Here is a 23346-nt window from a genome sequence, read left to right as displayed (position 1 = left end):
TGATACAACATTAGATGTTTTTGTATTCCATCCCTCTTACATTTCTCCTAAATAGCTTCTCTGATATTTTTCCAAACAGGGCAGGCAGGTGCTGTGATCCTCCATCAGTCATTGAACCATAATCCCCAGCAGTCCTTATGCTGTAATAAGATTCTGCATATTATAATTCTCCACTTCTGCTGATGATGTAGGCTTCCCCCTTCCCCATTACAAAGCACTGTTGAAAATTTACTATAATTATTACCATCACTCGTAAGTTGTTTTTTTTTTAATAAATTCTGTGGCATCCAATTCTATTAATGTAACTACAAGTATCAAAACAAATTAATCAAAGGCTACTCCAAATATGTATATTAGACCCATGCATCATTCATTGCTGTACCAGCATATGTGCTAAAGAATACTTCGCTTAGAAAACAGAGGCAGGAAAAGATGGGTATGTCATTAAATTCTTCATATCACAAAGGGGACCAAGTGAGACATAACTAGAGGACTACAAGTTTGAGTGAGAATTTCCTCTCAGACATAAATAGCAAGAAGCAATGAGGCACTTAATGTGTGTGTGTGTGTGTGTGTGTGTGTGTGTGTGTGTGTGTGCGCGCGCACGCGCACGCGCGCAAGTACATGCATGCGTATCTTATGAGTAAGTAGGATGTTCAGAAATTTGGGGCCAGAGGCTTGACATATCATGTACAGAATACAGAGGCAAGAAAAACTGGAAAGAAAAAGCTTTATGTGAACTGCAGCACTCACCTGCATGTGAATGCCATGTCTGAGGAGATTTCTCTCAGAGGCCTCTGAGCTATATCATCTGCATTGTGGGCTGTCCGTCACACAACACTGACCGACCTTGTGACAAAAATATTGTTATAGGAAGAGCCACATCCCATACCACCAAAACCTGGGTGAGGCTTGCTAAATAAAGCAATCACACCTGCACATGCTGGGGCATCTGTACCATCACCAGAAGCTCAGTCCATGGTGGGAACATCAAAATTGTACCTTGCTTTATCCCACATGGTAAAGGAACAGCCAAACTGCCATAGAGAGAGAGACAGCTTTCCATCAATTCTGGATCCTGTGGGACTTCTACGTTCAGACAGGCAGGCAGGTACTAGCCAATCAATCAGACATCATGGTAGTAGACAAGGGCCAGAAGGCAGCGGTGGTGACAGATGCAGCAGTGCCAAGTGACAGCAACAGGAAGAAGGAGAAGCTGGAGAAGTACCAGGGCCTGAAGGAGGAACTATAGAGGATATGGAAAGTAAGACCAAAGTGGTCCCAGTAGTGGTAGACATTTGTGACTCCTAAGCTTGGAGAGCGGCTCCAACAAATCCCAAGAGCAACATCAGATCTCTCTGTCCAGAAGAGTGCAGTGCTAGGAACAGCTAAGATACTACGTAGAACTCTCAAACTCCCAGGTCTCAGGTAGAAGACTCCGGATTGAGGAAGATACGTACCACCCATAGGGCTGAGAAGGGAATTTTTAATAAACTGTACCAAAAGTCAGACCCCATAGACCAGGGGTATCAAACTGACGTCGTCACGGCAGCGTCACATGATGTATCATGACCTTTCCCCCCTTCCCTAAACTGGGTGTGTGTGTGTGGCCAGCATGTGACGCATCTGGCCCGCAGGCCAGGGGTTTCACACCCCTCCCATAGACAATTTACAACATAAATTATATTAAATATTTGAGTTGGTTACCATTCTCTTCTAAACACTTACATATTTGATTCATGACCTTTGAATGTTCCTAAGTATAGTAACATTTTCTCCGAGGAAAAAAAACTGAATAAAACATACTGTGGTTGACTAATAAGGCCTGACTTTTGGTAGCCCACACTTGAGACTTCAACACAACCCAAGGAACCAGGAGAGGAAAAAAAATCAAGATTCTTCCGGAAAGAGATATGAAACTGTCTTTGGAAGAACGTTTATATAAAATTAACCGAAATATTTATACTGCCTTAAACCAAGTGAAATGGTTTTGCCTGACATGGAGCATCATGGCATCGAAACCTGCTTAAGCTGAGCTGCATCTGTTCAACATGTCCCTCTCCCAACATAGAAAATCCAGGTAAAAGGCCTATTATTTAGAGAATAAAACTTCTCAAATGAGTATTGCCAGACTGCCTCTGCCCCACATTTGCACACAGAACAGGAGAGCAGGAGATGGTAGAACTAAGAAGATGGCACCATTTCCATATAGGGTTCCTCAGGTTGTAAAGGACTGAGGCTTTCCATAGGCACTGCCAGGAGGTATGATGCACCCCATCGTTGACATCTGAGAGAATCAACCCATCAACCCTGAGAGGAAGAGAAAAGCTTCCCCTTGAGCTGTCTCTCTCCCGGTCCCCCTTCCTCAGGCATCCACGCGAGGTCATAGCTCATCCCGGGCTGTCCTGTCAAGTGAGGACTGGAGCACGTCTGAATTCCTGGCTTCATTCCTCAACTCCTGCTGCTCCTTCATTTTCTGGGACTTGGCCCGGTCCCAGTCTGTTTTGACATTCTCATTGTTCCACACCACGGAGGTCTCTGTGTCGCTGACGTAGCCATCATCCCCTGTATAGTGTGTTGGATAAACCAGCAGGGGCTCCACGGAGAAGGCCAGCAAATTCCGGTTGTCAAAATGTTCCATGTATTCAGTTCTATTGAATAGGAAATGAAAGTCAGGTCTGAAAAATCTTTTCCGTGGATTTGGGATTGCTACAAGAGTGAGTTAAGAAGCAAGTGTAGAAAACTACAAAATAAACAAGGTATTTGGGGTGGGGGTGGGGATTGGCTGGAGGGACAAAGTGGCTGTGACATGAGTCACAGCCCATATTCATTTCAAATTACAAGGACAGTATTACCACTCTCCTTTTTGTGTAGAATTATCACGTATCAATCACCTTTCTGTCTAATTTATATGTCAAATCAGTCAGAAAGATATTTCATAAACTGAAGGGGATGAATATCAATGTATACCTTGAAGATTCAATTCATCCCTCCCAGAGGTGGGTTTCAGCAGGTTCTGACCAGTTCTGGAGAACCGGTAGCGGAAATTTTGAGTAGTTCAGAGAACCGGTAAATATCACCTCTGACTGGCCCCGCCCCCATCTATTCTCTGCCTCCCGGGTTTCAGCTGATCGGGAGGAAATAGGGACTTTGCAGTAACCTTCCCCTGCAGTGGGGAGGGAATGGAGATTTTAAAGTATCCTTCCCCTGCTATGCCCACCAAGCCACATCACACCCACCAAGCCACGGCCACAGAACCGGTAGTAAAAAAAATTGAATCGTACTGGTCTACAGATCCAGAGAGATAATGTTTACTCCTTTAGGAATTTCTCACCAACATTTAAAGTACTCTACTTGGTGCATGGAAAGTTTGGTTCAGCTTTGCTCTGAAATTACTTAGTAATTAGGACACCCTATGCTCTAGAAAAATCAGGATTTTTCCAAAAGACAAACGTCAGGAGGGAGAGCAAAACTTTATATTTAAGAGCGTTATTGCTTAACGCACTGTAAGCCGCCCTGAGTCTCCGGAGAAGGGCGGCATATAAATCAAATTAAAAAAAAAAAAAAGAGCCATCCGATAAAAACCTGAGAGCCAGTATGGTGCACTATTTAAGGTACCAGGGTAGAAGAATATGAATTGTAGTCCTATCTTAGACCCAAAGTCAGCTGGGTAATCTTGGGCTAGTCACTTTGTCTCAGCCCTGGGAAGGAGGCTATAGCGAACCACTTCTGAAATCTTGCCAAAACCCCCGCAGGGATTTGGTCAGGCAGTCACCAGGAGTCAGGACAGAAAAAAAATGAATCAATATATATGATATTCTACGTGTCCATTCTCAACAACACAGTAATCTACCACAAACACACACACACACACACACACACACACACCATATAACCAATTCAACTTTTCGGGCTATAAATTCCTTACAATAATGAGGAGAATCTGCATTTTCTAACTGGAATGGACAGCCATATCTACAGCATCGGCCAAAATTGTGGAAACCTTTTGGGAAAAGTGTATTTTTGAGGTTTGATGGCTAATAACACCACTTTTTTTGACTTTCAAAATAATCATATTCCACTGCTGGAATGGCCTGGGAATAGCCCAGACCTTAATCCAATTGAAAATCTATGGAGCCAACTGAAGAAACTTGTTAGCCAGAAGCAACCCAGCAATAAAACCCAGTTAATAGAAGCAATCATTCAATCTTGGTTTCACATTATAACAGCTGCAGAACTAAAAGACTTGGTTTACTTCATGGGAAGATGTTGTAAGGCCTTAATTCATGCTAAAGGTTACCCAACTAAGTATTAACTGACATGGTGATAATTTTTATATATCTCATTTTTTCTACATGTTTCACTTTTCTTCTTTATACTGTAACTGCTATTCTAATAGCAAATCCTTCATAAAAGTTATTGCATTACATTCTTCATTAAATTATCTGTCCATTGATATATAATTTTATAGTACTATGGTGGTATTATTAGCTAGTTTTAGAAAATACACTTTTCCCAAAAGGTTTCCACAATTTTGGCCACTACTGTATTTAGGAGCTTCCTCTCCTAAAGCAGGCAGAGCAAGCAGTGATAGGGACCGAATCAAATCATCCGGTCTGTTTCTAAAGAGCCAAAACTGCTATTGACAATGGCTTTTATGCTGCCAAATCTAGGAGATTCTGGGGGCTGCACAAATAGGGCAAGGAATGCTGATTGCACTGCCCATCCTGTCCTACCAGATGGAAGTCATAGGAAGATATCTTCTAGTTCCATTGTAAGAAATACAAAACTTATGCAAACTTCCATAAAGTCCCTGTTTTGTTTTTTGACAAAAAGGCAAGTCTTACACAGGGTGTTTGTTAAACATGACTGGAAGAAACTCATCCACTGGTAACATTTTGGAGAGGGGCTCAGCATCCAGCAGTTTCTTGGCCCCTTGGAGGGAGATGACATAGCCCAGGGTCCAGTAGGAGTAGTCAGCTTCCACCAGATTGCGGATGTGGGGCACAGCTTTCTCTGGATGCTCTACCTGCATGCGCTTCCGACCAATGTAGCTAGAGGGGGATAGAGAGCAAAAACTCAAGAAGCGTAGGCATACCGTACATTTTTTTTATTATTATTTGATTTATATGCCGCCCTTCTCCGAAGACTCAGGGCGGCTTACAATGTGCTCAGCAATATGAAGTTGTTGGCTTTAAAAGGATAAGTAGATGTCGCCAGCGACTGAAAAGTTCCTTTTGGACATTGTCTTGATTGTTGATAAATACAACAGTGGATTTAGGATTTCCTGATAACGCATCAGGAAAAAGGAGCAGTCTGTTTAGAACCAAAGGTGCTTTTTCAAAAGGCAACTGGACTGTCTACCAGAAAGTCCAGCTGCCTCTTGAAAAAGCATCTTTTTCAATCATGATCTGGATGACTGAGAATCTCCATAGACGTTTAGTCTGTTTAGAACTTAACTGCCAGACTCTCCTTTCCCTTAAGGTAATTATTAGGTTTGAAATTAATACGGTTTCATTCAAATTTTCATTAATATCATTGCATTATTCTGTTAATTTTTCACAATAAAATTGTTTCTAGTTTTTATTGCTATTTGACTGTTGTAATGACAATGTAATCATCATGTATGGTGCTACTCTGTAAGCAAAATGTCAGAAAACTGGTTGTCAACAACCTTATTTTGGTACAATTCCAATTCATGTGTTTTGGGCTGCAGTCTACAAAGGGGCTCTGAAATTCAACTTGTACAACCCCATATTAGGATTCTTGCTGTTCCCATGTGTGACTGAAACTGCCCTCAATGAGTTTAGGCTTTAATTCCAAATTTCAGCTGGAACCTTCTTAGAAAAAGTGCATTGCTTTGTCCCCACTATGGTTGATTTTAACATTTAAGGTGCCTATTTTAATCATACTCAAGTTCAGCCACCTGCATCCATAAGGTCACCAGTTCACTCATTCATCCCCCCCTCCCCCAATGATATAACAGATGAGGTTGTATATTTGCATAAGCAAGGAGAAAAAGAAATTATGTTCTGCGAGGAGGCAAAGGGCCCTACTGCCAAGATTTCCTAGCCAGCAGCAATCTCAGCATGTTTTGCACTCACATTAAATCCCAGTCCAGGCCCTCTTCCTCTAAGTCAAACATGAGGTTCATCATGCGCCGTTTGAAGAAGATCTCAAAGCGTAGGTCGTCCTCAAACACCATAGACTTCTCCAGGCCTCTCTCAACAACCTGTCAAAGCAACAGAATGATGCTTAGCTCCTTTTCTGAGGATTCAATGTACATAACAGAAACATTCTTATCTTGGCTTTCTCAGCAGGTTTAAACCATTCAGCTGCTTCTCCTCCCTCTCCCTTTATTTCCCAATTCAGTTCAATAAATGGGCTTGTCTCACCTCGTTCTGACACCAAAGGTCTTCTGCAGACCCTGTCTGTCAAGAAATTTCGGTTCAGAAAAGCTTTTTCTATCACGATCCTCTCCCACCCATTTGACCTTCTGAAAGGGTCTTAAAACTAGACTCTGCCATTAGCTTGGGGCCCTGATGAGGGCACTCAATGCTGAAAGTTATTGGTGTGGTGCAGTAACAGAGAAAATGCCACCTTCGCACTATCTGTGCCCTTAGTTTTAAATATTTATTTAACCAATAAAAGTAATTGTAATTCTTTTTTATATTTATGTTTTTATCGTATTGTAAGCTGCCCAGTTTGAAAAGTGAAGAGGGCAGCATACAAATTTAATAAATACATAAATAAATAAATCAGGTGTCCGTAATCAAGTATCTTCCACGTAGGCAAAATTACATTTCTCTTAATCCCTAGAGCTACTACCTAAAGTTACAAAGCAGCATACCAATTTATTTTATTTTATTTATTCATTAAATTTTTATGCCGCCCATATCCCCTACAAGGGACTCCTAGGTAGCTTATTTATTTATAAATGGATAAGTTGAAAATTCATACACTGGAATTTGGATACAATGAAAATTGAGGGACATTCAGAATAGGGAAGATTAGGGTACCCTTGCTCACTACATTCATGCATCTTGCAGTTAAAAACATGGGGACTTCTATTTGTCACTGATGGAATAACTTGAGCTGGCCAATAGATGGCAGCCCAAACCAAGAGAAGCAATAAGATTCAGATCCAGTGAATTAGTTCCTGAGTCTTCATGTATTCTTCTTGCTATTTTGGCAGACAGTGAGAAATCCCAACCACAGTTTGGCTTTTCTGCCAAAAAGAGCCAACACCCCAGCAGTGAGAGAACACCATCTGCAAAGGTTCTTTTCAGTGCTTACAAGCCTGAGCCTGAAACAGCTTCTTCTTCTTCTGTTAGCTTCCCTGCCTCTCTGCTCACTGAAATAGTTGACACAATTTATGTAGAAGACAACCAGAACATCCTAGATCAAAGATATTCAATAGCTCAAATTAAATTCATCCCCTTTTAGGCTGGTCTATGACTGTAACAAATATTTCATCTGATTAAACCCATTCATTGAAATCCTGATCCTCACTCCACAATGCAAAGGGTGGAATTCTGCAAATTGTTTTTGCATCATTTATTCTGTATAATTTCTTTTGCTTTGCTAGGCAATGGAACGATGCCTGGCTCCGATTCCCCAAACTCTGGTGGAATCCTACACAAGACTCTTATTCTAAGGTTTCTTTTTAAGTACTCAGCAAGCATTGCTACATAGTGGCAGTGACTGAATCATCAAGTCACAGACAGTTTTTTAAATGAACAATGGAGATTTGGGGGGAATTGGATATACAGCTATCCCAAGGCCCCATAGTTCTCACTGCATACCTATGTGTCTGTTTGGAGATGCACAACATACAAAATCCATCTTTAAAAAAAAAAAAGATAATGGTTTCTGGCTTTTACTTTGCAACATAAACACTGGTTACCTCTTTCCAAATTTTATAGTGGCTGAGGAAGCAACCCAATTCTCCCTTTGTGAGTGGACGTCCATGGTATGGGTCCTTATAACCCGGCAACATCTTGATGCCCATGGCATTCACTTGGCTGTTATTCATTGCCCTGAATCAAAGAGAATAAAAAAAAGAGAAAAGGCGTAATTGTGAGGAGAGGCACTACCTGAGAACTGGATGCAAACTCAGCATAGTTTAAATTTCTACCTCTGGCGCAGACACCTGCTGGCGAAACAGAAGTAATGATTTACAGGAAAGCAATTTTATCTAGATCAGCCTGGGAATTTTGGAAGGTGTCAAGTTGGAGAAGTCCACATATCTCAACTTCAGATGGAGCAGAAGCTTCCCATCAGTATAGAATTCTTCACCGAAGTAGCTGAATATCAGTGCAAAATTCAGGATAACACAAAAACGTGTGTGCTATTAACCACCTGAAGATCATTTGCCAACCACCATCTGCTCATGGGTTGGAGCAACAAGCTTTTGATTCTCTCAATTCAGACAAAGAGAAGACGTTGATGTTCATCAAGTTAGATGTGCCCCAAACGTTTTGCTCTTTATGAACTGTGGCTCAGAAGCCAACACTGACTTAGTGCTTCTAGCAACCCCAGAAAAGCATCTTCCATGGTGAAAACTTCTACAGGGCTCACCTACACCACAAAAAGGAAAGGGATGGTCTTCCTATCTGCTGATTGAGATAAAAGTGAGGGAATCAGCATAGGGTTTTCAATATAAGCAAGCTGGGAATCTTTCCCCTAGATTTGAGCTACTGTACCGGAGTATAAGACGCACCAAGATTTAGAAGAGGTAAACAAGAAAAAAAAAGTTTTTGCCCTTCCTGAGCCCCAGGAACACTCTGCAGGCCTCCCAAACTCTCTGTGCATCCAGAGGGTTTGGGAGGCCTGAAGAGTGCTCCTGGGGGCCAGGGAAGGCAAAACCGTAACGTGTGGGGGGTTTGGGAGGCCAAAAACAGGCCAGTTTTTTATGAAAAGGGGCCTGCAGAGGGTTTCGGAGGCCTGCAGAGTGCTCCTGGGGACTGGGTAGGGCAAAAACGCAATGCATAGGGGGCTTGGGAAGCCAAAAACGGACCCATTTTTCGCAAAAACAGGATGCACAGAGGGTTTGGGAGGCCTGCAAAGTGCTCCTGGGGGCTGGGGAGGGCAAAAACACCCCCGTTTTTGTGAAAAACAGGCCCGTTTTTGTGAAAAATGGGCCCGTTTTTGGCCTCCCAAACCCCCCATGCATCACGTTTTTGCCCTACCCAGCCCCCAGGAGCACTCTGCAGGCCTCTCAAACCCTCTGCAGGCCCCATTTTTGCAAAAAAACAGGCCTGGTTTTGGTGAAAACGGGACACGCGGAGCGGGTTTCGGGAGGCCAAAAATGGCTGTATTCGGTGTATAAGATGCACCAACATTTCCACCCTCTTTTAGCGGGGAAAAAGTGTGTCTTATTCTTTGAAAAGTACAGTTCTTGTTCTAATTGCTTAAAGGTTGCCTACTCCCATTGAATGATCTAAGAAGCTTCAATCACTGTGTGATTGAACTTTGGCTCCCTATTCTATTCTGGGGACAAAGTTGGCTAAAGCAGCTTTGTGTTCTCCAGCAAGGCTTCATGTGACGGCACTCACTTCCCATCCACGGCTTCAACAATCTTGCAGTCAATCTCCTGCTCGTAGAGGGCTTTCAACATCCGTTCCCGTCGATCTGTCCGACGTTTGAGGTTAATCATGAAGACCTGAGGAAAAGAAAAATGACAACATGGTAAAGAGAACTACAGAGCAAAAGACACCCCAGGCAAAACTAACAATTCAGTAATAATTAGGTAGAGGAATTCCACAGGAATAGGCTTCCTACAACTTTCAACAGCTCTGGCTGGCACTGGTAAGGGATGCTATGAAAGTCACAGCTTTCTCCTTCCCAATCCAGAAACCTTCCCAATGTAGCAATTTATTTGCAGGTGTCGCTTTTATGCAGAGATCCTCCCCATTTTAGTTCAATGATTATTATTATTATGTGTTTAGTACAAGTTGCCCAAGTCTAGCAGCCACAATTAGAATGAAGCAGTCACTGAGTGAAATCATAGCAGTGCTTATGATCTTACTTCAGCTTTTCTTTGTTTAGAGATCTTGGTTGTAAGGACAAAGATAGATCATATTTTTCATCTTAACTGTGAGTGGTCACTAAACAAGGCAATCACTAAACAAGGCTAACCATACTGCATCCTAAGGATGACAGACCTATATTAGAGGCATTTTACACAAATATTCCCCAACCTGAGATCTAATTATATAAACTCCAAAATATCTAAAGCAGGGGTCTTCAACCTTAGTGACTTTAAGACTTGTGGACTTCAACTCCCAGAATTTCTCAGCCAGTTTTGCTGGCTGAGGAATTCTGGGAGTTGAATGCCACAAGTCTTAAAGTTGTCAAAGTTGGAGACCCCTGATCCTTGGCCAATTCTATCACAGAGATATGAATCAAATCCCTATTCGGATCTGGCAACACAGCTCAAAAACATAATATAATGCACAGATATAATTTTAATATATCATGGTTCAGAGAGCTAGGTTAAGCAAATTAAGTTCTACTGATTTGTCTGTCCTAATTATTTATTTATAATTTCTATAAATCGTATCAGAATTCTGTATTTCTTACCTCATCAAATCCCATCTTATCTGGGATTTTGGGAAGCAGAGACAAATACCGAGAAAGTTCCACGGGAGGATTCTTAACTGTAGAGAAAGTCAATACAGTGAGATACATAGTCTCTTCCAAGGAGACATTTGTTTTTAAGGAGAAGCAGCTCCGCCCAGATTCTTGGTCCAATTTTAGGCATAAAGTAAGTAGACCAATTAAATCCTTCTCTATGAATAGTGATGAAGCCAAACAGCCCATGAGGCAAATTCAGATGAGATTTTAAAAAATGGATTTCCTACTCGAAAATTGAATTTTTAACTTCTTGAAGCTTGGGACTCTACCAGGGTTAGGTTTACGCCAGGACTGTAAACAGAACTTAGATGCCTACAATGAATTAAATTATGTACAAATAAGCAGTGAAATTTTACAGAATGTAAAATACAAGTAACATAAAATTATGTTGATACATTAAAAAAAATCCTGCAATTGGATAATATTTTTTATTAGGACTAATCAAAATGACACAAAAGTATGTACAAGTGCGTTTCAAACCAAATGTATTCCTATTTTAACTCGACCTTATGTCAGTATTTCATTTTCTCTCACATTCTGTCCACATTTCTCAAAATGTGGCTGTAATTTCCAGTGTAATTCATAACTGAGTAGAAATTTGAACGTAGGCCTCTTCAATTTAGGCAGGCTTTTAATGTGGACTAGAAACTTCGATGGACTATGACAAGGCTTACTTTTTCATTTGAAGATATACATTACCAAAAAAGGCTGCCCTCCCATAAAGGGGGAAACCTCAAACTGGATGGAGAATTTGTCCTTAAAGATCATTATCCAAGTGACAAAATACTTTCCTCAGACTGGAGGTTCTCCCATTTCAAAACAGGCTCCTTTAGCACAGACTTTCATAATGTAGATCGCACAATTTTCCCTTCCTTCTCTTCCTTGAGTCAAACTATTATCACCCATTATGCTTTTCTCATACCTCCCTCTTCAGTGCCTTCCTACCATGTGAAGTTATAGTTTTATTCAAACCTGCATGAATAAAAATCTATCCAATAATAAAACTGAACATCATCCCTTTGTGGAGATGTATGGACAAAACAATCTAGATGCATTAAAAAAACTGATTCTTTTCAAAGAAAAGGGTTTGAATACATGCCATTCATTCACTGCATGCTAAATTCTTTCACCTAAAATTAATACAGGTAGTCCCCCACTTACATCTGGTCACCTAGTGAACATTAGAAGTTACAACAGATCTTCCCAAGATTATTTATGACCTGAATTCAAAATTCCAATGGCCACCCTTCCCGGGATCATATGATCACATTTTGGACACCTGGTAACTGGCCTGCATTGATGGCCATTTGCCGTGTCCTGCAGTCATATGACTGGTATTTACCACAGTTTTGGCCAGAAACTGGCATTTATTTCCGGTTTCTGGCAGAGACACCTATTATGGACAATGGATTTGTTTAACGACCACAGCATTCACTTTACACCCATTAGATTCATTTCATGACTGCCACAAAAATTGGTGCAGTCACATGGTGGCCCATTTAATGACTAGAATGACTTCCTCTGTAATTTGGATTCAATTATGGTTGTGAATTGGAAACTACCTATATTGCAGTTTATTTATAAGCACAATAATAAAAGAAGCCTCTACATAGTTACATACAGAGACAATGGAACATTAAAAGCAACCTCCACTGATTGTACAATGAAGTCTATTAAGCTACAGAAATGCTCGAAATAAACAAATAGAGGAATGTCCTTTCATTAGTTTTGTTTTCCAAAAGGAACAAGTCTTTAAAAAAAAATTCCAACATCCCAGAGCTTAATTTTTTGCTCCCTGATGGTCTCCCAGGTTACATATGCAGAAAGGCTTGGACATCTGAAAGCTTCTGTGTAGCCTCACTAAATACATATATCTTAGAACAGGGGTCTCCAATCTTGGCAACTTTACGACTTGTGGACATCAACTCCCAGAATTCCTCAGCTAGCCAAGCTGGCTGAGGAATTCTGGGAGTTGAAGTCCACAAGTCGTAAAGTTGCCAAGATTGGAGACCCCTGTTTTAGAAAAAAATCCTTTGAATAGACTCCCTATCTACTGTGACTCAATAGGGTGACCTGTTGTGTTTAGACTTTGTGAATTCAATATAAACAGACAAAGGCGGGGGGGGGGCAATATTTGGCATACTGAAGCATCCTTTCAGTTCACAAAACAAACAAGTTCTCAATGAAAGGTGATTGTCCTTTGAGCTAGGTCCTCTTCCACATTGACTGTATTTTCTCAAGTGGTGGCAAATTCCCCTTTAAAGGCAGTTGAATTTTATAAAAGGACCATTGTGGAGCCAAGGACATACAAAGAATGACTGTGAGACATCCCCACAAGGAAAATTCAACCAACTCCTTCAGACAGCCAAGATGGTGGGTTGTCTCAGAGGCCTCCCTGGCAACAGAGGACATTCCTAGGATAGATCCAGACTGTCCAATGGCTGCCATGCTCTCTGGCCTGTAGATCTGCCAACTGGAGGTGGAGGAGGGACAGAATTGGCCCTTTACAGAAAAAGCTTGCCAAGCCCTTATCTAACCCATTGCATTCTTCCACTGATAAGCAGTCGAATTATACAAAACAGGAAAAATGGAAATCTTATCGGTCATATAAGCATGAATAAACAACTCAGCTTTAATAACAACAAACCTGAACTGCAGCAATGCCAGATTCTTATTCCTTGATCTTTGCTCCGTGGTCACGTGGCATTTTCTAGAACAGAAGTGGGAAACTATGGCCCCTTTATGACTTGTGGACCATGCTGGCTCAAGAATTCTGGGAGTTGAAGTCCACAGGTCATAAAAGGGCCATTGTTCCCTACCCCTAGTTCTAGAAGAACCAAGTGGTGATATCACAGTAGGGCTAGCTATCTTGCTGTTCTCTAGATGAAGCTTCATAACTACCTTTGTGTTGTGGAAAGGTGATGCTTCATAAAGGATCTGATTTCCTTAACTGCAATTTCCCCCTTTAGGTAAACTACTATTTTACAGCACACTCACCCATGACCTCCAGCTGCACATGCATGAAGCTCTCAATTTCATCACGCAGGGTGCCGTGAGATCGTAGTGGCACCGGGAGAAAGCCATATTCTTCTTTGTTGCACACGTACATCTGAACTTCTAAACAAATTGGGAAGGGTGGAAGAGTGAATGCACAAAAGCAGATGACATGAGGCAATACAAAATCCCAATGCTCTTTCCCTTGGCAGGACTGATCAACATCATCTTTCATCTCTATTTAATAAACTCGGGCAAATGATTTAAGTTATTCCCACCACACATAAAAAAAAAACCAACCCTCACTCGGATTTAAGTGGGTAGCCAATTAAACCCAAATACAGAAGCTACCATATTTCCCCGAAAATAAGACCAGGTCTTATATTATTTTTTGCTCCAAAAAATGCATTAGGTCTTATTTTCCGGTTAGGTCTTATTTTCAGGGAAATATGGTAGTTGAATAGAGAACCAGAACTGTTAAGGCTGGACATGAGATGCCATTCTGCAGGAGGTCATCATGCAAGTGCATGAGGGGGAAAAATCAGCTTGAAAATCTGTTTGTTTGGGGACTTTTAGCATGTCATACAGAAAACCCCACTGACACCGAGGTGAAGATTATAGTCTTTAAGATTTATTTTTTTTAAATTGCATTTGCAGATTCCCAATCAGCTTGGATTGATAGATATTTTTTAGAGGTTGTCCTAAACTGAATTGAGTGAGGCAGCAGATTAAGTTTATCCATGCTGCTCTTCACTATCCATTCTTTGCCCTTGCTGTTGCCACTCAGGTCTCACACTATTACAGCTCTCTCTCTCACATGCATACCTTCATCCAGCTAAAGCCAAAAGGTAACTGGGAAAACATAAAGATGTTTTGGCAACTGCGTTTCTTTCTCTTAGAAGGAGACCTGCAAGGTTTTAGATCCCAAAGCAAGACAAATTAAAGCCATCACTTGCCAGAATCCTGCTGTTTACAAGTGGGAGAGAATAGCCTCAAACTGCTGAACCATTTCTCCTATGACAGCCTTCCACAAGCTGAAGGAGGATGAGAGTTGTGAGACACCCCAAGAGAATTGGGGAAGACTGACCAGTTGCAAATGGACAAGATTGAGGCTGAGAAGCCAATTTAGCTTGGGATGACACTCATACGCAAAAAGCTCTGTAAGGCAGCCCTCCCAATCAAAGAGATGATTTGTCCTAACAAACAATGTCTCTGGCTTAGCTCCTGAAAAAGGGGAGATGCTTGTTCAGTAGATTGACCAACAGGGTTGGTGGTGTCCTCTTGACCAAGGAAAGGCAGCATTTTGCTCACCAGCCTGTCTGCAGGCAAAGGCAAAGACGATGATATCATCAAAAGCCCAGGTGTAATCTGGGTGGGGAGGGTAGAAAACAAGGTTTTGCGAGGCCTCTTTCTGTAGGTTGATGAGGAAGGTAGAGTGCACCATGGGTACAGCAAAGCAACCACGACGATCCCGCTTCCGGATGGGGATGTAAGCAGGGGTGCGCTTATAATAGCCCTAAGAGGAGAAGGAAAAATTCCAGGTGAGTTTTGCTGCAAAGAAACAAATGGGGACCCTAGCCTAGGACAACTTAACAACTCTTGTAACAGCAGCAACTGGAAAAGAAATGCAAAGCCTCATCATAAATGTAAATAAATAATATTTTAACACTATAATCTTAAGAATACGTAATTCAGGACATCTGCCAGCATAGGAAGAATCCACAGGCCAAGGTAGGCTATGGGATGATAATGTTCCAAAGCTATCTGGTTAACTATCATTTCTAAGCATCTCACAACCCAGGGCTATGTCAGGAAAAGGAGAATCTGCTGTGATTCCTGGTTTCATTCTAGAGTGGCTTACTGTCCTTGAGGCATCACTGAGGTCCATATGAGCAAGGATGGTGGGGTTTATCGGGTACCAATTGTCCGCAAATTACTTTGCAATGAGGCAGCACAATCAATCCTGCAAGGTCTCCTAGCATGGAAAATTACACCCTTGTCTAGTGTTTTACATGCTTGTAGCTGACATGGAGAATTCAGAACACATTAGGGCTGTTAGGGCCTTTTGCCAATTCTGCTTCCCTATTAGATGAGCTGTTAGTCTCTTGAGTAGCAACGGAGTCCTTAGGACTTACTGGAACTGGTGGAGTTGGACATTCATGGATGGCAGATCTATCAAGGAGAATTAATCTTTGAAAATTCATTGTTATCTCCAGACTGGAGACAGCATGCCTTCATACACCATATGCGGGGGAATCACAACAAGAGAATGCTACAACTCCAGGTCTGGCTTGAAATAGCTCAGAGGTATTTGGCTAGCCACTAGGAGAAACTGGATTAAGAGGACCCAGCAAAGCTGCTCTTGTGTTTCCATCCAAGGGTCATCCTGAGGAATCCCTGGTAGCCATGAAAGCCACAGGTGAGTCCAAATAGGTAACTGAAGGAACTCTAGTCAGTGAGCATTGGCTTGACCTTGTATTTTGTTGGAGAAAAGGAGAACACAATCTGATTAGGTCTACATTGCCATCATTAGCTGTGGCCTCAGCTGCCAAAAAAAAAAAAAAAAAAGAAGACTTAGAATTCGGCCATAGCTTCTATATCTGCATACCTGTGAGGTCATCCCGCACCAGAAGTTTGAATAGGCTGCTCGCGAGTCCAGCATTGGTGCCACGATAGTCTTGTTCTCTGCTATCAAAAGGCCCAGGGTGTCGGGATTTGTTAATAGATTGTCTGCATCCACAAACTGCATATCGGAGCATACAAAAAGAAAGCAAAGTGAATTCGACATCAGCGATTTCTACTGACAGTTACAAGTTTCTGTAATAACTGATCAGGATGCAATCTTAACTGATCAAGTATAGATTAAGTAAGTAAGATATTGGGCTAAGAGCAGGGAGAGCCAGGTGAAGTCTATCCTTAGTCACCATGTGTTAAAAATACACCGAACTGGTCTTGAACCATAATAAAGATACTACTGCTATTACCACTACTATTACATTCCTGTGGACCAGTCACTTTTCTCAGACCAAGCTACCTCATGCATAGCTTTTCATTAGGCAGTATGGAAACAAAGGGTTACAAATGCCCAGAAGGATCTCTCTCTTCAAATGTGGAGTAACAGAAATACATGATTATGTTGCAGTTCAGCTGTAGGGGATACCCTGCACAGCCTGTACATAAATCTCAGACAATGAAAAATCATTCAAGGATGACGCAATGTAACCAGAGCCCTGGTTCTGCTTCCAGAAGCTCAGTCGCAATGTGCACAATGGGAGTTCTATCAAAATAAACCCGCCAGTGTGAGTTCTACACAAAAAAACCCTCAAAGAAACCTGCCAGCAGATCCAGATACAATTACTGTAGGTACTACTGCTTTTCACTCATTGGCAGAGAAAACATAATCTGTATTTAGCCTCAGTGAGAAAGATCCATTTATGCAAGTTATCCACTGCCAACATTTCTGGGCTGGAGACCAAGTCTTCATTCCAGAACGGAAGTATCAGTCATGACCAGCCAAGAAGCCGACCCCATCAAGGCCAGCTGTTCTACTGGCTCCCCCTATACTCTGAAATTTCAGGGCAGCTGCTCTTGTTGGGAAAGACAACACAGAAAAAGAATGGGAGGCGGGAGGGGAGGGGAAGGGAGAACACACAATGGACAGGCTAAGGAACCTCAACTGCATTCACAGACCATGAAGTGTCAGGCCCAGCCAGTTTCAGAAGGTAATATCCAAACCAAAGGGAAAACATTCAGCCTTCAGCCCTGAGTGATATTAAATTCCGTATATTGTGAAAGTTAATACCGCCCAATACATGCACTTGTCATACTCTACATCTGATAGTTTTCTTTCGGATGATTTTGATGGTATTTCAGAAAACATCAAATGGGCAAAAGGAATGAAGTTGTAAAAAGCACCATGAACATAGAGGGACGATGACTAACGAACATTAAAAAGAGACGACAGGAGGTTTTAAATTTTATTCCCATCTTCCACCCTCAGGCATTTTCTATCTCCTTCACTCTCTTTTTTTTTCTGCATGGCAAAAAAAAAAAAAAAATGAGCATCCTGGTGATACTTGAGAAACACCTGGATGAATTTGGCTTCCTGGCCAGTTAAAGAAAACAGGTAAAACACAATACAAAATAGAAGATGGATTTCAAAAATATCCACTCTGTTCCAAGCAAATATATTTATTCCATTCCAAAGCTAAGATCTCGAATTAGTTAGGAAAACTAGAGTCCTTCAATTATTTTGGATAATAATTCTTATAGTCCCTTACTGCTGGCCATAGTATTTGCAGCTAATAAGAGCTAAGTCCAAAATAACTGCAGGCTACTAGTTCCTTCTCCCAACTTAAGCAGAAATTCAAGATGCAACAGACTGAGTACCCAGCTCCTAACAAATCTCTTTCTCAGTTGACATGTCTTCTCTTCTTTAACTAGGGTCACATCAAAGGGTGCTCCTATTTAAAGTGGAAGCAAAGAAGTGTGTGAACGCATATGTGTAACACATACAGTCGTATTACTGAGAACTGCAAATTGGCAAGCATCATCATGGGAAGCAGACCCAGGAGGAAGGACTTGACAAAACCTTTGCCTCTGACAAAACCCGCATGCAAAAAGCAACAAAACGCACTCTGGCACCAGAAACTATTTTGGACCTTACACAAAATGAAACAGCTACGCAACACCCCACCCCACTCCACACACATATACATCTGACTCAAGGGCTGAGTTTACACGCTGAGCCCAAATTAGGATTCTTTGTGGCTCAGTGAGTTGTGCAAGCCCAACCTTATTGGCATGATGCAATGACCCTAGTACTTACTTACAGCTTAATATCTGACAAGCAGTGGGCAGAATCTAAACAGATAATGTAACGGAATGAACTATAAAAATTTACACATTATTTTAAATGTGGACAGGTCCCAGTGCCAAATAGGGACAGTCTGGAATCTCTGAGCCTCTCAGCAATCACCTAGCTGAGCAGAGGATCAAATACAGGATTATACAAACCCCAGGCCTACAACACAACCTGTGCTAATGATCCCAGAAAGACAATAATCCAAACCGATCAATGCACTCAGTCCTGCCACTAAGCTTCCTTTCTGAACTTTCCTTACCAGGATGTAGTCAGCCCAAATGTCTCGGGCAGACTGCAAAGCTGCTTGTCGGAGCTTCATGACATAGTCATAGCGTGAATTGGACCAGTCCTTGGGACCTTCCTCATCTGGGTAGAACCTGCAAGGAACAATGAAGTTTGAGGCTTTGGATGCATACGGAAGATGTACATTTATGTGTACTTTTTAAAGTTATGCTTTTAGCTCTCATGGCCACATATTCACTTAAAAAAACTAGTAAGAACACCTGCTGAAATCTGAGAAATGAAAAGAATAGTTTAGGACAATTGGCAATAGCAAATTTGACAGTTAAAATACATTAAGCAAGAGAACACAAATTATAGGTATATGTGCAAAATAAAATGACCAAGATACATACTAAATCACTTAATGTATTTCTACAATGAGTTTTTGTGGTGAAAATGCAATTACTTGGCATTCAGATGTGCTTCAGTGCAAGGAGCCTTTCCCAAATAATCCCATGGAACTTGGCCACTCTCTTCAATTCACTCACTGCTATACACCGAATAGTTTTTGGATGGGATGGGCTACTGGTAATCTCTGGTTTAAAATCTTGTATTCCTTGTCCACAGGTCCCTCAGTGTAAAAAGGTGCTAATCCCAATCTGTATGTACGCAATGTTGCCATTTCTCTTTTTGCAGGTTATCCATTCCAACAAGGCTATTGAAACTCTAACACATTTGCAGTTATTTCCGTTTCTCCTTCAGAACTACCATAGTTCCATTTTGAAATCCACCCTCCATTTTCTTTTTGCCTTCCCTGCATGCTAAGAGGCCAATTCCTGTGCCATCCACCCCCAAGCTCACCTGGGATGATCCATCGGCCGCCACTCCACTGAGTGATACATGCTCTGAACGTTCATGAGCCATTCCCGAAGCACTGCGGTTGTGTTATCCACATTGTGATCCGTTGCCACCCTAAGGAAAGAGGTTTTGAAAGATGAGATACCATCCTGCACTGAGCAGTTTTGCAACTTACATCAACTGCCAAGGAGAAGCTTTTTTTCCCCCTCCGATCTCCATGAGGGTCAGATTTAATATCCGATTTGCTTTATGCGATTCTGAGCATCGGATGTAGTTTGGAGGGCATGCCTAACTTCGCTTTGAACACAGTCAGGCATGTAGCATCCGTTGGCAACACTTCTCTGAGATCATGTAGCATCTGCAAAGGTCAGCCATACAGTCCCAGGAAAAGATGTACAGATAGTCCTCGACTTATGACCACAAATAAGCCCTTGATGCTAAGTGAGTTTTATGACTTTTCTTGCTAGAGTTGTGAATTACCGCAATTAAATTAGCAAAACAGTTGTTAAGTAAATCTGCCTTTCCCATTGAATTTGCTTTTCAGAAGGTTGCAAAAGGGGATCACCGCTGGACACTGCAACCGTCATAAATATGAACAAGGCATCCCAATTTTGATCACATGACCAAAGGGATGCTGCAACGGTCGTAAGTCTGAAAAATGGTCATAAGTCACTTTTTTCAGTGATGATGTTAACTTTGAATGGTCACTAAATGAACTGTTGTAAGCCCTGTACTACCTGTACAGGAAAAACAGACAGACATTGTCTGACTACCGTATTTCCCCGAAAATAAGACCCTGTCTTACATTTTTTTGAACCCTGAAATAAGCACTTGGCCTTATTGCTGTGTGCTCACAAGCCCGATTGGGCTTATTATCAGGAAATGTCTTATTTTGGGGGAAACAGGGTAGAAAGACAGGAGATACAATAAGGGAAGGAATGAGATTCATGCTACTCTTTAAAGCCATTCCTGGAGACTAGATGTGTCTCTCTAGGGCAAGGGTGTCAAACGCTATTTCATTGAGGGCCACATCAGGGTTGTGTCCTTCACTGTTTCCAGGGCAGCCCCGCAGGCCAGATCTAAGCACCCCACGGGCCTGATCTGAACCCCGCACCTTGGGTTTGACACCCCTGCTCTAGGGGAACTGCTGTTTTGCAGGCTTATTTTTAAGCCTTTCAAATCAGCCGTCTCACCGCTCAACAAACTCTGAAGAAAATGCATTTCTACCTGTCTTTACTGACACACCTTAGACACGTGGGGGTCCTTATTGTTCTCTGAGCTTGCTTGTTTTTCTGGCAGACTTTTCATCACCCAAACTAAGCAACATCATCACTATTAGCTCATCAACCCTGAGCTACCAATTTTTATTAGTACCAGACAAGGAATAATGAACTGAAAGTGATCAAGGAGAGATTCAACCTAGAAATAAGGAGGAATTTTCTGACAGCGAGAACAATCAACCAATGGAACAGAAGTTGCCTTCAGAGGTTGTGGGAGCTTCATCACTGGAAGCTTTCAAGAAGAGACTGGACTGCCATGGGTCTGAAATGATGTAGGGTCTCCTGCTTGGGTGGGGAAAGGGGTTGGACTAGATGACCTGCATTGTAGGTCCTACAAGGTCCCTTCCAACTCTGTTATACCTTGGACGCGCATTCCTGAGGGAGGCCAGCTTCAGAGAGGCAAGTCTAGAGGATCTACTGATGTTAAACTAGTGCTCTAGGGTCTCGCCAGCGAGCAAATCTTTCTGGCCCCAAGTGGATCGCCGCGATCCAAGGGAAGAGAGAGCTGGAAAGGCTACACGTGGAAGGTAACGTCATCTGCAACCTCTGGGAGAATTCCAGGCTCGGGTGGAAGCCGCCACCCCACCCCCCAACTCTCACCCTCCTTCCCCCACCAAAGCGCAGCCTTCTGGCGCCGAGGCATTGGGCGAGCAGCGAGCTCAGCGTCCGCCCGCCAGCCAGCCAGCCACTCACTCACTCGCTCACTCACCAGAGCGCGATGCGGTCCTTGGGATAGCGGAGCCTCTCCAGGCAGCCCAGCGTCGCCGGCAGCGAGTGAGCCGCGTTGCGAGCGAGCAGGGCCAGGAGGACGCGCGGAGGCCGCATCGGGGATTCGGGCACCCAGCGCTCTTCTGGGAAGTAAGCGCCCGACCGGCGGGCGCTCCATGTCGCCAGCGCCAGGAGACAGAAGCAGAGCCACCGGGGCTTCATTGCCGCCGCCGCCGCCGCCGCTCCCTCGCCTGCCCTCCGACAGGAAATACGGCCTTAAAGGGGCAGAGGAGAAACTCCTCCCAATCCTGCCCTCCGACAGAAACGTGGAAGGAAAGGCTTTGCCGAGGGCGGTGGGCAGATCCTCTGAGGAGGAGTTTTGTTCGCCCCGAAGCGGTTCTTCCAGCTTTCTCGTCTCTCCTTGTTGGCTTCTTTCCTCAAAGTCAACCGTGCAGACTTTTTGTTTTGAGGCTTTTTTTGGCTGCAAAAGCCACGCTGGCAGGAAGGGAAGGAAGGAAGGAAGGAAGGAAGTCTCGAGTAATTGCCCTGTCTTTAATGAGTTTTAAAAGAGGTCGCCTTTAAAACCACTCAAGTTAGTGGCTTTCAGCATGTCTTGGTCTTGTGAATTTCTATTTTTTTAGTCACGTGTTATGTGGAGTTCTTTTCAGTTCAAAATCTCCTTTCAGTCAGCTTCTACTGGATGGTAGTGTTTTGAAAGATTTATTTATTTATTTATTTATTTATTTATTTATTTATTTATTTATTTATTTATTTATTTATTTATTTATTTATTAGTTCGATTTATATGCCACCCTTCTCTGGAGACTCAGGGCGGCTTACAATGCATTAAGCAATAGACTTCATACTTTTGTATATACCTGCTTAGTAGGGCTTTCGGGGCCCCCTAAGCGGTGTTCTTTTTTATACAAAGTCAGCTCATTGCCCCTACAATCCGGGTCCTCATTTTACCTACCTCGAAAGGATGGAAGGCTGAGTCAACCTTGAGCCTGGTGAGATTTGAACTTGCAGTAATTGCAGGCAGCTGGCAACTAAGTGCTACTTTAACAGCACTTAGTCCACTGTGCCACCAGGCGAAAGATGGAGAGAAACTTCTATTTTCTTACTGTCCACATTTTTTTTTCTCCCTCCCTGTTCATTTTCTCCACGCCGTACAAGGTTTTGCACACTTGGTAATGTTTTCCCCACAGTCACTTGTTTTCTAAGCATGAGTGTTCCAAATCTTCAAACTTCTTCTCATAAAGAAAGTTCTCCAGCCCGTGATTTAGCCTCCATGATGAATCCTGACATTGTGTTCAAAACAGGTCTCTAGAGGTGCTACAAGCCATTACTGAAATAAAGAATGTCTTAAAACATCTTGTGAAGCCTGTTTCTAACTCCTTCTCAAATCAAGACATTGAACGAGCTTCAGAAGAATTCAGATTGAAAGTTGGTCTGTTTCAGAGGAGTGCTGCTTCAATCTGAATATCTCTTTGAATCAGCCTGATTTGATTCAGCATCAGGTTCAATACTATTTTTTTTCTGATTGGTGAAAGCTGTCCGCATTTCAGGAAGCAAATTGTCTTTTTCATCCTCATCCCTTTGGCTGGAAATGTATTTATTTATCCAATTTCTGTAGCCACCCATCTCAATTCAATTGACTCTGGAATTGCCAAAAATAAATCTGGGATCCAGTGTATATAAAGATAGGCTCCATCACTGTGATGAGGCATTAATTCACAATTAATATATTTTTGTACATATTGGACCGGTTAATATAAAATA

The 23346-nt window shown here is 42.3% G+C and overlaps 1 protein-coding gene across 1 annotated transcript; it reads right to left on the bottom strand.

Moving 5' to 3' along the window:
• Window positions 1–237: 237 nt before the first annotated feature.
• COLGALT1 (collagen beta(1-O)galactosyltransferase 1) lies at window positions 238–21786 on the bottom strand. The gene is made up of 12 exons (XM_070935040.1): window positions 21566–21786; window positions 19580–19690; window positions 18756–18873; window positions 16241–16375; window positions 14944–15148; window positions 13636–13755; window positions 10585–10661; window positions 9558–9664; window positions 7907–8039; window positions 6105–6232; window positions 4848–5054; window positions 238–2651 (listed from the first exon to the last, which is right to left on the bottom strand). Exons 1-12 carry the CDS (start codon window positions 21784–21786, stop codon window positions 2384–2386), a joined length of 1830 nt encoding a protein of 609 aa, XP_070791141.1. The 3' UTR covers window positions 238–2383.
• Between the last annotated feature and the right edge of the window lie 1560 nt (window positions 21787–23346).

This window comes from Pituophis catenifer, unplaced genomic scaffold, assembly GCF_029215685.1.
Source record: "Pituophis catenifer annectens isolate HBS135680 unplaced genomic scaffold, rPitCat1.0.hap2 SCAF_2, whole genome shotgun sequence".
NCBI lineage: Eukaryota > Metazoa > Chordata > Lepidosauria > Squamata > Colubridae > Pituophis > Pituophis catenifer.
The sequence above is the reverse complement of the archived record's forward strand: the minus strand, read 5'-3'. Positions and strand labels throughout refer to the sequence as shown.